Source organism: Rhinolophus ferrumequinum, chromosome 3 (genome assembly GCF_004115265.2).
Source record: "Rhinolophus ferrumequinum isolate MPI-CBG mRhiFer1 chromosome 3, mRhiFer1_v1.p, whole genome shotgun sequence".
In the NCBI taxonomy this organism is placed as follows: domain Eukaryota; kingdom Metazoa; phylum Chordata; class Mammalia; order Chiroptera; family Rhinolophidae; genus Rhinolophus; species Rhinolophus ferrumequinum.
In genome coordinates this window covers 67,065,472-67,080,763 of record NC_046286.1, presented here as the reverse complement: position 1 = coordinate 67,080,763, position 15,292 = coordinate 67,065,472, and the positions used below count along the sequence as shown (strand labels likewise).

General features: G+C 37.6%; 2 protein-coding genes across 4 annotated transcripts in view; one reads left to right on the top strand and one right to left on the bottom strand.

Moving 5' to 3' along the window:
• COL10A1 (collagen type X alpha 1 chain) overlaps nt 1-8,820 on the top strand; it is a 35,505-nt gene extending 26,685 nt beyond the window's left edge. The window contains exons 1-3 of one of the 2 annotated variants that reach the window (XM_033102678.1): nt 197-315; nt 831-999; nt 5,880-8,820. In XM_033102678.1, the coding sequence (XP_032958569.1) occupies nt 846-999; nt 5,880-7,768 (2,043 nt within the window). In that variant the 5' untranslated portion in view covers nt 197-315; nt 831-845 and the 3' untranslated portion in view covers nt 7,769-8,820. Of the gene's footprint in view, nt 1-196; nt 316-830; nt 1,000-5,879 lie in introns of those variants that run through there. The other variant, XM_033102679.1, reaches the window with a different exon arrangement.
• Nucleotides 1-15,292, bottom strand: part of NT5DC1 (5'-nucleotidase domain containing 1) — a 124,903-nt gene that overhangs the window by 99,257 nt on the left and 10,354 nt on the right. The window contains exons 5-6 of one of the 2 annotated variants that reach the window (XM_033102681.1): nt 11,298-11,377; nt 9,871-9,952 (exon numbers count right to left, since the gene is read on the bottom strand). In XM_033102681.1, the coding sequence (XP_032958572.1) occupies nt 9,871-9,952; nt 11,298-11,377 (162 nt within the window). Of the gene's footprint in view, nt 1-9,870; nt 9,956-11,297; nt 11,378-15,292 lie in introns of both variants that reach the window. The other variant, XM_033102680.1, reaches the window with a different exon arrangement.

The window sequence follows — 15,292 nt, the reverse complement described above, 5'->3', positions numbered from 1 at the left end:
ATAACTTCTAAAATAAAATTACAGGAAAAGATCGTGCATGGTTAAAACTATTAATATATATTTAAGACAAAGAGTTTATTTTTCAAATAGAAAACAAGGAAAAAGACAGCTCAACCTGATTTGGTATGTCTGCCCGATAGAACTTTCCACCATAATTAGTGTTTTCCACTTCTAGGGGAGGAGCTTAACCTCCTGTAGTAAGAGGAAAACAGTATAAATACTGCAGGATAGCTCTGGAGAAAGAGTATCTTCTGCTTTGCTCACCTGAGCACAGCAGGGCTCAGGGCTGCCATCTCCAGAACTCCTAGCACTCAGGTAAGTCTATAACTCCATACCCACAAGTGAATTTCCATGTTAGCTTGCTTGGAAACAAGCTTCAATAAATTAACTAGTTAGATTTTTGTGATTTAAAAAAATGGTTTTCTACTAAAATGTACTCAGAAAGTTTAATTTTCGTCAGCCTCTATAAAAGTCCTAAAAAAAGCAGATTTGGAAAAACGTGCTCTAATCTGAATTTGAAACTATTGGATACTTTTGTCTATGTCAAAGATCTTGAATTAATACAGACAGCCAATTACAATTTGTTTCTTTTAAAAATCACTTCAGTTTTAACTGATTACTTGAATGTGGTTTCTAAAAACAACTAAGATATATATTCATGTAATTAAAATGTTTATAACATTACTTTATGGAATATATTCAAAATATGTAGGATAAGATAAAAAAAAGTAGATAACTATATGAGGAATTTATTCCTCATATAGAAATATTAGAAAAACATACCAGGTCAATAACAAAGTTTTATGAAATTATTCTTTTCTGTTTTTCAGACTCCATCTGAGAACATGTTGCCACAAATAGCCCTTTTGCTGCTAATGTCCTTGAACTTGGTTCATGGAGGGTTTTATGCTGAGAGATACCAAACACCTACAGGCATTAAAGGCCCACTACCCAACACCAAGACACAGTTCTTCATTCCTTATGCCATAAAAAGTAAAGGTAAACTGAACTGTATTATTTTCCTCCGTTAACTAGTAGGTTGTTGCTTTCTACAATCCTAATGATTTCTTTAACAAAATGCTTTTACCATTTGGTTTTAAATTACTTTCAAACTGCAGAATTAGCCCAAAATGATTTGTGGAAAAAGCAGGTCTATTCAAGAACATTAATATCCTTTACACAGTAAGTATAGTAGGAAGATATACTTGAAGAATATGAAAAACTTTTATGCGTGGAAATTTTCCCCTCAAATGATGCTTTTTTTTTCTTTTCACTTTTTAAAATTTTTTTGTGTGTTTCATATATTTTTTTAATTCTTTCTTTTAAAGTTTATTGGGGTGACAATTGTTAGTAAAGTTACATAGATTTCAGGTGTACAATTCTGTATTACATCATCTATAAATCCCATTGTGTGTTCACCACTCAGGGTCAGTTTACCTTGGTCTTTTAGACGTGAAGATTTCAGTTCTTAGAATAGGGCATGCACAGTCATAGGATTCACTTGCTGGAAGTATGGAGAACATGTTCTCTAATTTGCCAGGGCAAATCTGGCAGCATTACATTTTTTAAAAATTGAGATATAATTGACATATAACATTAGTTTCAAATGATGCTTTTGCATAAGTAACTACTCATAAACTAGAAATATTAATCCAATCAAAATTAATCCTATTCAAGATAAATTTTCACTAAAAATAATTGCCAGCTGTACAAAAAGAATATCAAATTTATGTAGCTAGATATTTAAACATATTTACTTTTAAATCCTACTCTTGTAGCACACAAAAATTATAAAATTGAGTCTTAATGATCAAATATGATGCCCTCTGAAGAAACTTATAGGTTTCTTGAAGTAGCAATTCTTGTAACTTTTTACACATTTTTGTACAGCTTAATAGTTAAGTGTACAGATTATTTGACCTCGAGTAAGTTATTTATCCTCTCTGTGCCTTAGTTTCCTTATTTGTAAAATAAGGAATAGGTATCACAAAGGGCTGTTAATGAAGTGTGACTGAGTTAATATCTATAATGTGCTTAAGTGTTAGCTATTACTACTACTACAGCTACGACTGTGTTTCCCCGAAACTAAGACCTCGCTGGACCATCAGCTCTAATGCGTCTTTTGGAGCAAAAATTAATATAAGACCGGGTCTCATATTATATTATTTAAGACCCCGTATTATATTATATTATGTTATGTTAATTATATTATATTAATTATATCATATTATGTTATATTCCTAGTCTTATATTAATTTTTGCTCCAAAAGACACATGGAGCTGATTGTCCGGAAAGGTCTCATTTTCGGGGAAACACGGTAGCGCTTCTACTCTCCTACTATAGTAAATCTATTACTTCTAGTCCTATTATTTCTGTTATTCCTGCTCCCTCCCTCTCCCCCCTCTTCCTGTCCTAGCACTAGTGGTGTAGCCTTAGGTAAGTCTTACTTTCTTCTTGAATCTACTCTTCATCTGTTCAGGTTTCATGGCTCCTGTTAAGAATACTGAGATAATGTATATAAGTGTTAACAGATCTTTGAACAGGGCAATCATTAGGGTTCATATTCACTAATTCCATTTAATAACATGACTCAAACTGCCTGTAAAACATCTACTAAATCAAACTGAATAATCTAAACTAATTGTAGGATTCAAAGTTCCTTTCCATAGTATTTTCTCATTATAGTTATATATTTTATCCTGCAAATAAAGCTAGGGATATTTGTCATTAACTTTAAAAAATATGCTTTTGGAGACAACCATTTTGAGAAAATTAAACTTACAGGATTGTCTTTTTAAAACAGAACGTCGAAATTTTAAATATTTCATGAAAGGTAGCTTAATGTTTGAAAATAAATGCACAGGTGCACAACAGATACTCTTCAATGTCTCAAAATACAAATAAAATAGGAGAAAGAGATAATTAGGAAAGAATAAAAGTTAAGGAAACCTGCTACTTGAAGCCACAAATGGCAAGCATCCCTGGGTTATATTCTCTATGATCACAAATTCAGACTTTGTATAGTTTACCAAGATCTTAAGAAACAGTCTTAAATTAAAAATAAAATGCATCAGTTTTAGAAGGTTAAAAATATTTCTATCTTCTCATCTTACTGTTCCGCATCATCCTGCCTATTTTTGCAGAATAAGTAAAAAAAAGTTAACAAATGAAAAGTTCAGAATCTGTATGTTAATCATTATATCTACCTTAGTCTCTACTTCATCACACAAGGTGGAAACTCAAATATATTATCATTCACTGGCAGGCATTAATGCACTGAACAAAGATAAAAGCCTAGATTTTACACAAGTAAACCATTAAGTTGATAACAGAAATACAAAGATTGCCTATGTAGTTCCTAGGCACATCTGTTCAACACAGGATAAAAGAGAGGTCAGCCAAAACACAGAAAATATGTATATAGGGTTCCACAGCTGTGGGCGTGCGGGTACCATAATCTGATACAATCAACCACTATTTCAGTTTGTGGGCATTTAAGAAACTTCTCTACTGGGTAATTGTTTTTCTGTGAGGATGGTACCACCCAAATCTTGAATTTGTTCAGATGGCAAGCTACAGAGAGGGGCTGTCCTCCATGGACACAACAGAAATCACATTCTTTCTTGCACTGAGAGGTGCAGGATCCACTAGGGTACATTATTGCATTTATGTGTATATGTTATGTGTACTGTATCACATTCCAAGTGGCAGAGATAAATCTGTCCTTGGAGTTCTAATCTCAAATGATGTCTAATGTCGTCATTTTCAGTAAGACTTGTTTTTTCCTCTCTATTTTAACAGTTAAAATGATTTTCAAAAAGACTAAGAATTATTTTCAGTATAAACATCTTTCTAAGATTCTAAAGCAAACCCCAATTTAACATTGTTTTGCATTTTAAAAAATGCGCTATTTTATTCCAAACCATTAAGAAATCCTTTATTTATTCATCTATTCTATTTGCAATGTTTTGATAGCCATTTACATATAGAGAGATATCGGATGCATACACTAAAGTCAATCATAAGATTTGTATTAGTATATTGCAATCTTTTCCATAAATTTTTCTCAGTCTCTTTCCTGATAATTCTTTTCTGAAAATTCATGGGTAAATAAAGCTCCATACATTTAAATGTTTGCAAAATTATATGTAACTCTAATTAGTACAAAACATAAAGACACTCAAGTCTAAAACGATTTTCCTTCTTCCTTTTACCTATTTTAATGATTTTTTTCTGTACTGCATATTCAGTTTGCCATCAAATATCAGGAATATCTCTACCCAAGGGAATAATATTAGCAACTACTGTTGGCTGACTTCTTACGTGCCAGTTAATTAATATGAAATATTTGAAAAATATAATAATGTGCCAGCAACTAATAAAGGGAAATATGCTCGTAAAATTATGTTTTCAAAGGCATAATTTCAATTAATTTACTGTTAATTCGAATGTAGTCTTCATTTTGACTTTTAAAGCCATTAAAGATTTAGTTAAATAGAGTTTAAGCATATTATTCATTTTGTACAAAACAGACGTGGCTCAAAAGTCACAGCTGTAAGTCATTTTCAGGGTTTTGACCAAGCTGCTCGACTACTGTGACATCTACTAAATCTACCATTGTTATGAAACATTTTCTAATAGTGTAAGAATCTAAATAGTATATGCACACATTCTACTTATATTTCTGAAAATTTATCAAACGGAAAATGATTTTAATGTAAACATGCAACCAGATATTTAAAATCACATGTAATTTTATTATCCTCTTGGCTAGCTGTTAAAGAATTTCTCTGAGAAAGATTGAGTATTTTATGTAGGCTTATGATGACTCTTGGCCAAAGATTCTTTGACAGGGCAATCCTCCCCTAATGGTATATCCTAATGCCAGTAATGCTCCATTATATCTCATGTTTGAACAACAACAAAACAACCCTTGGACATCTCTTAAAGCACTTATCACATACACATGTCTTACTCCCTTTGTGACTGAAGCTATTATAGGATATGCTTTGTGCTTCCCCCACACTTGTGGTCCACTAGCACTTTTCACATCACAAGTACTGAAAAAGGGATTTTTGAGTTTAAATTTATTATATTAGAATAGTTAGCTCAAATGAATCCATAGCTCTATGAAATCAACAATATTTATTTGCACTTATTGAGGAAAACTTCAGATAAGCACTTTAATATTATTTTACTTACCTCTCCCAGTAATTCTCTAATTTTCTAATTCTTTGTTTCAATTTTAAGTCAATAATGGACAATGTAAGAGCTGAGGTTGGAAAAAAAAAAAAATCAACCTAAATCTGAACTGTGTTCAGCAGGGCCATGGCTGATGTAAATTACAATGAAGGGCATTCCTCATTTATGTCCTTTTTTAAAAATTTAATTTTATTTTATTATTAGTTTCAGGTGTTCATTTATGTCTTATAGGATAGCTTTCGTGAGGGAAAATTGTTATTGTTCTCAAATATTTTCCCATTTATTCTGCACTTGTCTTTTTGTTCTTTTTTGGGATACCTTTTTTCCTTTACTTTCCTTTCTAAGTAGATGATTTTTTCCCCCAAAATCAATGTAATAAATTTACCTCTACTGCACTCTTATTCTAGATGAATTCTTCAATCCCAGCTTATTTTCATGGATCATTAGGATGTAATGAAAGTATTATGGTAGCCATGGTCTTTTGAAACCATTTTCTCTAGCAGTGTTTTTTTTTAAAACAATATAAAATGTATTGTCTAAAACCATTTAAGACTAGTCTGAGAAAATGGATACACTGCAGTGTTCTGTCCTGATTCCTATTTCGAGAAGCAATGACAACCCTTAACATTACCAACCATTCCCCTCCCTGGGTGTGTATATTGGGCATGTCTTTTAGGTATACCAGTACGAGGAGAACAAGGTGTTCCCGGTCCACAAGGCCCTACAGGACCTCGAGGGCACCCAGGTCCATCTGGACCACCAGGAAAACCAGGCTACGGAAGTCCTGGACCCCAAGGAGAGCCAGGGCTGCCAGGACCACCGGGACCATCAGGCACTGGGAAGCCAGGTTTGCCAGGACTGCCAGGAAAACCAGGGGAGAGAGGACCATATGGACCAAAAGGAGATATCGGACCAGCTGGTTTACCAGGACCACGGGGCCCACCAGGACCACCTGGAATCCCTGGCCCAGCTGGAATTTCTGTTTCAGGAAAGCCGGGACAACAGGGATCCCCAGGAGCCCCAGGACCCAGGGGCTTTCCTGGAGAAAAGGGTGCACCAGGAGTCCCTGGAGGGAATGGACAGAAAGGGGAAAATGGATATGGTACGCCTGGCCGTCCAGGTGAGAGGGGCCTTCCAGGCCCTCCGGGTCCCATGGGACCACCTGGTCCTCCTGGAGTGGGAAAAAGAGGCGAAAATGGGTTTCCAGGACAGCCAGGCATCAAAGGTGATCGGGGTTTTCCAGGAGAAAGAGGACCAAGTGGCCCACCAGGCCCCCAAGGTCCTCCTGGGGAACGCGGACCAGAAGGTGCTGGAAAGCCAGGAGCTGCTGGAGCCCCAGGCCAGCCAGGGATTCCAGGAACCAAAGGTCACCCTGGGGCTCCAGGAATAGCTGGGCCCCCAGGGGCTCCTGGTTTTGGGAAACCAGGCTTGCCAGGCCTGAAGGGACAAAGAGGACCTGCAGGCCTTCCAGGCGGCCCGGGTGCCAAGGGAGAACAAGGCCCAGCAGGTCATCCTGGGGAGCCAGGTCTGACTGGACCCCCTGGAAGTATGGGACCCCAAGGACCAAAGGGCATCCCAGGAAACCCTGGGATCCCAGGCACTAAAGGTGAGACAGGGCCAGTTGGGCCTGCAGGACACCCTGGGGTTAAGGGAGAAAGGGGTTCCTCTGGTTTAGATGGAAAACCTGGGTACCCGGGAAAACCAGGTCTTAATGGTCCTAAGGGTCACCCAGGGTTACCAGGCCCAAAAGGTGAGCCTGGAATGGAAGGACGTCCTGGTCTCCCAGGCCCTGCAGGCCCAGCAGGAGCTAAGGGAACACCTGGGCATAATGGTGAGACTGGTCCAAGAGGTGCTCCTGGAATACCAGGTACCAGAGGCCCTGTTGGGCCACCAGGCATTCCAGGATTCCCTGGATCTAAGGGTGATCCAGGAACTCCAGGTCTTCCTGGTCCAGCTGGCATAGCAACTAAAGGCCTCAATGGACCCACTGGGCTGCCAGGGCCTCCGGGTCCGAGAGGCCACGCTGGAGAGCCTGGCCTCCCAGGGCCCCCGGGGCCCCCAGGTCCCCCAGGCCAAGCCGCCCTTCCTGATGGCTCTATAAAAGCAGGCCAAAGGCCCAGTATTACTGGGATGCCTCTTGTTAGTGCCAACCAGGGTGTAACAGGAATGCCTGTGTCTGCTTTCACTGTTATTCTCTCCAAAGCTTACCCAGCAATAGGTACTCCCATCCCATTTGATAAGATTTTGTATAACAAGCAACAGCATTATGACCCAAGAACTGGAATCTTTACTTGCAGGATACCAGGAATATACTATTTCTCCTACCATGTACATGTGAAAGGGACCCATGTTTGGGTAGGTCTGTATAAGAACGGCACCCCCGTAATGTACACCTATGATGAATACACCAAGGGCTACCTGGATCAGGCTTCAGGGAGCGCCATCATCGACCTCACAGAAAATGACCAGGTGTGGCTCCAGTTGCCCAACGCCGAGTCGAATGGCCTGTATTCCTCTGAGTACGTCCACTCCTCTTTCTCAGGATTCTTAGTGGCTCCAATGTGAGCATATTGCCACCAAGCTAATATAAATCTGCATTCCCCAGATTTGGCATTCCCCAACTTCACCCTGTCCCACAAAATGCATATGGAGGTAGGCTGAATAAAAAACATGACTCATTGTAATTTTCCAAAATACAGATTTGAGCTTTCAGACCAAAGAAATCACCCCCCTGAAAAAGTGAGCAGCAATGGTAAAAAATATGTGAAGACCCTCTCAAATTTCTAGTAAACAATTCTAAGACTCTTTAAAACTTTCGGTGAATTCCTTCAGTTTTTAAAAATTTCACCATAAAACTCCTGCTAAGCTAAAATGTAAAATGATTTAAAAAAAAACAACAACAACCCTGATCTCGGATGCTGAATTATGTGTATTTGATTTCAGAAACTCAGTATTTCCTTTTAAAATAAGCCTGTTTCTAACAAATAACAGGAGAACTTCTAGGAAACATTCAGGAGATATCGTATTTTTATAGAACTTAAATACTTGAATATTCAAATTTAAAAGACACTGTATACCATAGGATCTTTCTGATGGTGCATTACTCAAAGGCTCATATGGCTCCTTGCAATAAGATCTATTCAAATACAGAGGTGCATATAGACTTTTTACAACTCTCATAAAAAAACAAAATGTTATGTTGAAATTAACCTGAAATGCAAGGTGCTTTAGGTACTCCCTTTTCAAACTTTTCTGTGATTGCAGAAAAGCTTTCTATATACCCTTCACAACTTGGAAGCAGGTGTCTGACCTAGTGTATTTATTTAACACAAGTGTGATTAATTTGATTTCTCTAAGTCCTTTATTGAGTTTTATGTAATATGATTTTGTGGGTTTACAGAACATTAGTAGGTACCTTATGCCTCCCATTCCAGTAAAATTATAACTAATGTCAAAGATTTCAAAATCTGACTAGAAATGAAAAGACATTATTTATTTATGCTCTGTACTGTATTTTTATATTGCTGTTTAAAACTTTTAAGCTGTGCTTCACTTATTAAAGCACAAAATGTTTTACCTACTCCTTATTTACAATGCAATAAAATAACATCAATGGATTTTTATGTGGAATTTATTTGACAGCAGCAATTTGCATTTGTCGACCGTTCTTTCAAGGGTTTCATTTTACAAAGCTTCATACAAAGTAAAACAATAAAATGGTGGACGGCTTTACAGCTGTCATGGATATGACTCTCTGTTGGAGACAGGCATTCCCATTCACCCAGGAACTCAGTGTAGACTGTGAACAGGCGCCCTTAGAACCATTTGTGACCCATGAGCCAGGGTGAAGGGCTGGTGGCTGGGCACGAACAAGTGAGATAATTACCCCACCACAGTGATTTTCTTCTGGGAGAGAAAGAAGCAGGGGCCAGGGAAACATGCAGTTTGAATAAATATTCTGCCGTCCCTATTTGTTGACTTGACATGCTTTTCATCATAATATTTAGGATTATTTTGATGGATTAAATTACATTAAAAGGAAGGCAGGCAATTTTTATGTCAATCAAAAGGCAACATTTCTCTAAGCTGGAAAATACCGCTTTTAAGCTTCCAACAGCCCATTGGTTGAACCAGGACAGTCTGGTTGAAATCACAGGGGTCACTTACTATAAAGGCATTTCTTTATTCCTTAGAAGTAATCTGTGTAACCCAAGCAAACCTGTGAATAGAACCATGAAACCCTAGGCTCGGGTTGGTGATATCTTTGCTTCCATTCTGGGTTAGCCAGCCGTTTCTTAAGCAACAAGAATGGAATTTTCACTTTTCCAACTGTCTACAATGACTACACTAATGGTTACAGGTGCCACTAACCATCATTCCCAAACCAAGAAACAGGAAAGCTAGAACTTCAATTCTGGAGAACAGACAAAACGACCATACTGGCAGGTATGTAAAAGACAGCACAGCTTAGAATATGGGCAATTATAGCCATAACACACATAAACAAAAGAACCTCTTATAATGTAAAGGGTACCAACTTTATAGTGATATTTAGGATCAAATTAAATCCTAATTAAGGAACACAGACTAGGTAACTTCAAAGTAATTCACTAAACACACAGCATTTAACAAACATCTATTAGAAAGTCTCTCTTCACATTACTTACCCTTAAAAGCTGACATTCTGTAATTGTGTTGTATACCGGCAACTATATCCTTCCAAAAATCAAATGCTTTCTGACCATTGTTCTGCTGAAAAAAAAAAAAAATTCCAACTGTAATACATGCAAAAATTTTGTTTTTAAGCATAGTAGGAAATACTTGGCAAACTACAATATCGCTGTACTCTAAAATGGGGCTCATGTTTTAGAATAATAGGTTAATAAGCTTCTCAGTCTTCCAAACGTGATTTTAGAAAGAGAAATCTTCCATGAAAATCCCGCTACAAAGACATATATACATGTAACTAAATATTAACATAGCTCACAGTCCATATAAAATAAAAAATTCCGATCATTATAAAGTATAAAAATTACAGAATATTTTAAAAACGAGTAAATTTACAATGTTATAGCCTCTGAGACATCAGAATGTGTTACTTTGTGTATTATGGCATCAATGGGGCTAAGAAGCCTGAAACCTTAAAACCCTAAAAGCTGGTTACTTGAGAATTCAGTGTACATTTACTTGAATTTCAATATAAAACAGCACTAAGTCTCTACAGAAGACATCAAGGAGATTCCAAATCCAGAAATTAAATCATTTTTATTAAGATTTTTTTAAACCAGAAAGCAAATAAATATTACATTAAAACACAGATATTTGTACCTAATTATACAAACTCTGAAATATTTAAAGATTGACACATTTGCCTGTAGTCATTATGAAATGAGAAACTGACTCCATCTTATGTTAATAACAACTACAAACACACCAGAACTACTGCTCCACACAAACTTTCACAAACCCACGATTGTAATTCTGATTAAAAAATAAACACTTACCTATATTCCATTATAAACATAATCATTGTTATTTTAAAAGACAACATATGCAAAAAGGAAAGTGATTCTGACATAAAACTGGTTTATGTTCATAGGTCTTAAGTTCGGAGAATAAATTGATATAACCAGGAATCTATTTAATTTTGATATACAGTGCAAAGTCTATATGCATTAAACTATGCTCAAAGTGATGAATTTAAAAGTTTCACGGCATTTTTCTGGTTTTATTTCATTTAGAATGCTTAAGGACATGTGGCATCTTCTTAATTACCTTTACTTTTTTTAATTTTGTTAACGAAACCAGGAAAATTTTTTCCACATGCAAATTTTTTTTTCTTCTAGACTATTGCACCCCCTGGTGGAGAATAGGTTTATTATCCCTGGGGAAAAGAAAGGTCATGGCTATTTAATTTTCCAAAGACATTTTAACCAAATTCTCTGTTTCTCTCCCTCAATTAGCTCTGAAACCACAAAGAGGAAATTTTATTCATTTTGTAAAATCTCAACTCAAAAGACATATATAATTGATTCCTCTAATTTGTGACTAAATACATATATCAGTTTCCCAAAAAATGAAAAAAAAATTTCACCTTTGTTAAAGAGTCCACCACTCTGGCACACAAAAGAGCTCCTGGCAGGTCAAAGTAGTTATCATAAAAATAATATTTTCCTAAAAAAAAAAAAAAGAACAAAATTTTAAACTGGGAACAAACGAATGCCTCACTTATGTGGCATACACAGAAATCTGGCTGAAGAGACACGAGATCTCAGCGTAGTTTAGTTACTTACAGGAGCCTCCATTTCAATTCAAAATGTCTCCATCATTGTCTTTTAAAGGTTTTAAGCTATAAGGATGCTATAAGAAAGTTAAAATATGATATCCATAAATCAAGTATTCTATTAAAAAATATTTAAGTTATATTTTAAAAATGTAAAAACTAAAAACAGGCTATGCCCAAAATATGAAATGGATTATGAAAAAACCACAATTTATGCCATTGTTACTGAATTTCAAAGCAATCAACCTAGCACTACAGTACCAGTATCACGAGGTGCTCTGCACAATAGTGCTTTTCCATGTCTGTGCTGGTTGGCCCACCTAGAGTACCATATTCGATTTTTATGTAATTTCAGGCAAATTTCAGTACAATGTGAGAACAACCAGGGAGATGTGAGGAATAAAAACATCATGTGACATGTGGACTCAGTGTGCTTATCTTAGAAAAACTAAGGAGCATGCGACAGGCACACACCAGAATCTCACAGAGAAGAGGGATTTGATTTATCCTCTTTGGCCTTAGAGTGGAATTAAATGTGAACCCTTCCTTGGCACAGATGTCACTTTTGAATCTCTGATCCCTAGGCAGAGACCTTTGATGACCGTGTCACATGCCCTTGGCCCACGTCTGTTCCCAGCCACAGCTGTGCTGGATAGCACCATTCTACTTAAGCACTCCTGTGTCATACACTTTCTCTGGAAGCCTCTGGAGCTCATGTGGCCCATGTAGCAAGCCTCATCCAACAGGGTCAGAGGTCAGTGAATGGATGCCCCAGCCTCCCATCCCCAGGATTCACAACTCTGGGAGGTATTCTCTGAGCTTCTCTTTGGAAGTCCCAGTGGAAACCAGCACCCCATTATTCTTTCTTTCCATGTCTCACCCTCTCCACTAGGATACTAGGATCCTGCATACTAGGATCAGGAGCAACCCTTCTGCTTGGGAGAACCCAACCTCACAAGGAACTTGGTACAAAGAAGAATACAACAGAACCAACAGATGGAGCCAGATTTTAGTTTAATGTAAGAAGGTACTTTTCAAATGGTCCTACCTTGTACACAGTATTATAATAGCCTGATTTTGAGTCCCCTTTCCTCCCATTTGTAAGATATGTATGAAGTTACGGAATATAGCTGTATTGTTCTTTAGTGTTCACTAAGCACAATGTCCAGTATATGGTAGGCGCTCAAAAAATGTTTGCTGAATGAATGAATGAGTTATCCAATAACAGAATTGATTATTTTGGAATGATGGAGTATAAATTAGGAGAAAACCCTCTGCCATCCCATTAAATGTCACTAATGCCCTCACTTCTTACTGTCAAATTATTATGAATGTATAAAAATAAAGTCAAAGTTCTTCTGTTAATTCACAAAACAGCTGAGTTGGTTTGTGTGTCCTTTCCCACAGTTAAAAATATTTTGGTTGGCATAGTCTCCCTGTTTTTTACTCTTTCAGAGATGAAATTGTTGGGGGAACATCTCAGACTATTTTTCATTTCTAAGAAAGGACGAGTGGCTTTGCCAGGAACCTGGAGTTAAAGGAAGATGATATCCCATGTAATTTCTGCCCATGCTCTGCTATGCTGTAAGACCACAAAATACTGCAGGTTTCTTCAGACCCAAGACAGTGGGCACAGCTTCCCAAGGTTGATTAACCTGCACTTCACCTTCTCTCTTGCCTTTGACACCAGCGTGATCTGCCTGAACCTGATGGGTAGTTCTCCTAAACACTATGGGAACAGGAGGGGTCTTATTGCCAGTTTTATACCCTTGCTTTTTCCTTCCCCTTTCTCTCCCTGTATGGGCATTAACAGATGAAATTCAGTTTAAGTGTTGAAATATTGATTATAAGTCTTCATTGGGGTCTAATAAAATAACACAGGTGTTTAATGAGAAGGGCTCATTGACTCCCACCCGCAAGGCAAGGGGCTGACGTCACTCAACTGTCAAACATGGCTGACCCCTGTATGGACACAATGAGGATTGTTCAAGCCTTGACTAACTGGGCCAGGCTGCTCCCAGTGTCTCTCCCAACACTGAAACTGTGAGACTGAATGCCATGAAGGCTTTGATTGCTCCACCTGCTTACAGAGCAGACAGCTCATTGGGAATGAAGTGATTGGTGAGCTCAGTTCAATAGAACAAGCCTCTGAAACAAGACCAAGTCCCATAATCATTGAGCTTTGCACACAGAAAAACTGTTCCCCAAGAATCCACTGCCAACACTATTCCCTTTGCAAACTACACAATTTTAGTGAAAATGGAACAAAGGCACATGAATGCACTGGGGTAAAAGAACAATTTATGTTAGCGCTAAGTCCCATTTCTGCAGATGGGTGATATTATCTTATTTACAGAGGAGGAAAGTGATGCTAAGCGTGGCTTAGTAATTGACCAGGCCACTTTATCCAGCAAGTAACAGAGGCAGTATGATCCAGGACTGGCTCCAAGCCCTTTGTGATTTCCACTAGAACAAGCTGTTTCTGCATCATCTACCAGTTGGGGAGAAAAGATCCAAACTACTTGCTCTCTGGGGAAAAACCATACTTATGCCACGTCAACAATCTGAAAAGGGATTATGGAAAACAGTGATTAAAATGTCTACATCCATCAATGCTTTGAATGCCCTAAAGGTAGTGGTAGGGAATGCACCTGACAACTCTGCTTAACTCCAAGAATGAATACACTCAATGTAGAAGGAAACAACACAGAAAGAATCAATTGGAGTTCCTGAAAATAAAAGCTTTATTTGGCCATATTATTCAAAATTTTAAGCCTGCATATCCTTAGAGCATCTGTACTTCTATGAATTTACCTTGGATATATTTACAAAAGCACAAAATATATATGCGTAAAAATGTCACTGCAGACATTGTTTGTAATGCTAAACACCAGACACAATGTAAATGTCCACCATGAGGGGACTGATAAAAGAAATCATGATACAGGAACTGGACGACAGAGCATGCCAGCATTAAAAAGACTGAGGTCTATCAGTGTGTGTGCTAATGTGACAGGATCTCTAAGATGTAAATTACAAAGAGCAAAGGACAGAAAATGTATGATCTGTTTTGCATACTTCTCAAAAATAAGCCTTGGGAAAAGGGAATTTTGGTGGAGAGAAGCTGGATATAATTACTCATTTTATTCCTTTCTCTAATAGTTAAATTTCCTAACTATATGCTTACATTATCATTTTTTAATGTAAAAAAGATTTCACTGGGTTGTGACATCACAGACCATTTTTCTTCTTTTATCCATCACTACATTAAAAAAAATTTTAAAGGCATTAGCTTTTCTTATTATTTTGCAGAAACAACAAGCCTCTGTTATGCCATTGCTTGACCATTGGGCACCTGGAAGGGAAACACTCCCCTAACCAACCCAATTAAGAGTAGATAAACTCCAAGACCGTCCGCAGAGTGCTCCTGGGTAAATCAGGCACCGGATGGAAGCTGTTGATTCCAGGAGGCAGGGCATCCAGTGGGCAGAGCAGTGAGTCAACAGGTGGGTCAGATTGGGTGAATGTTCTTTTCATAGCTGGGAAACACTTTACTTCTTTAATACGCCCTGTTTCTGAATGGGTGTCACAGTGAAACACGTAGTTATGTGCCTAGCTTTCCTGGGTTATTTATAACCACCTACATCTGAAGAGACAACAGTTCTCTATCCTCACTTGAGTAAAAGGCTATCCACCCATTTAACTCCCTCTAGTTATTGTGACTTGAGGTGTGTGAAAGCATTCTATGTCTAACCCCAATATGAAGTCTCAGTTTTTCCTATCAACTTATTTTATCAAGAGCACTC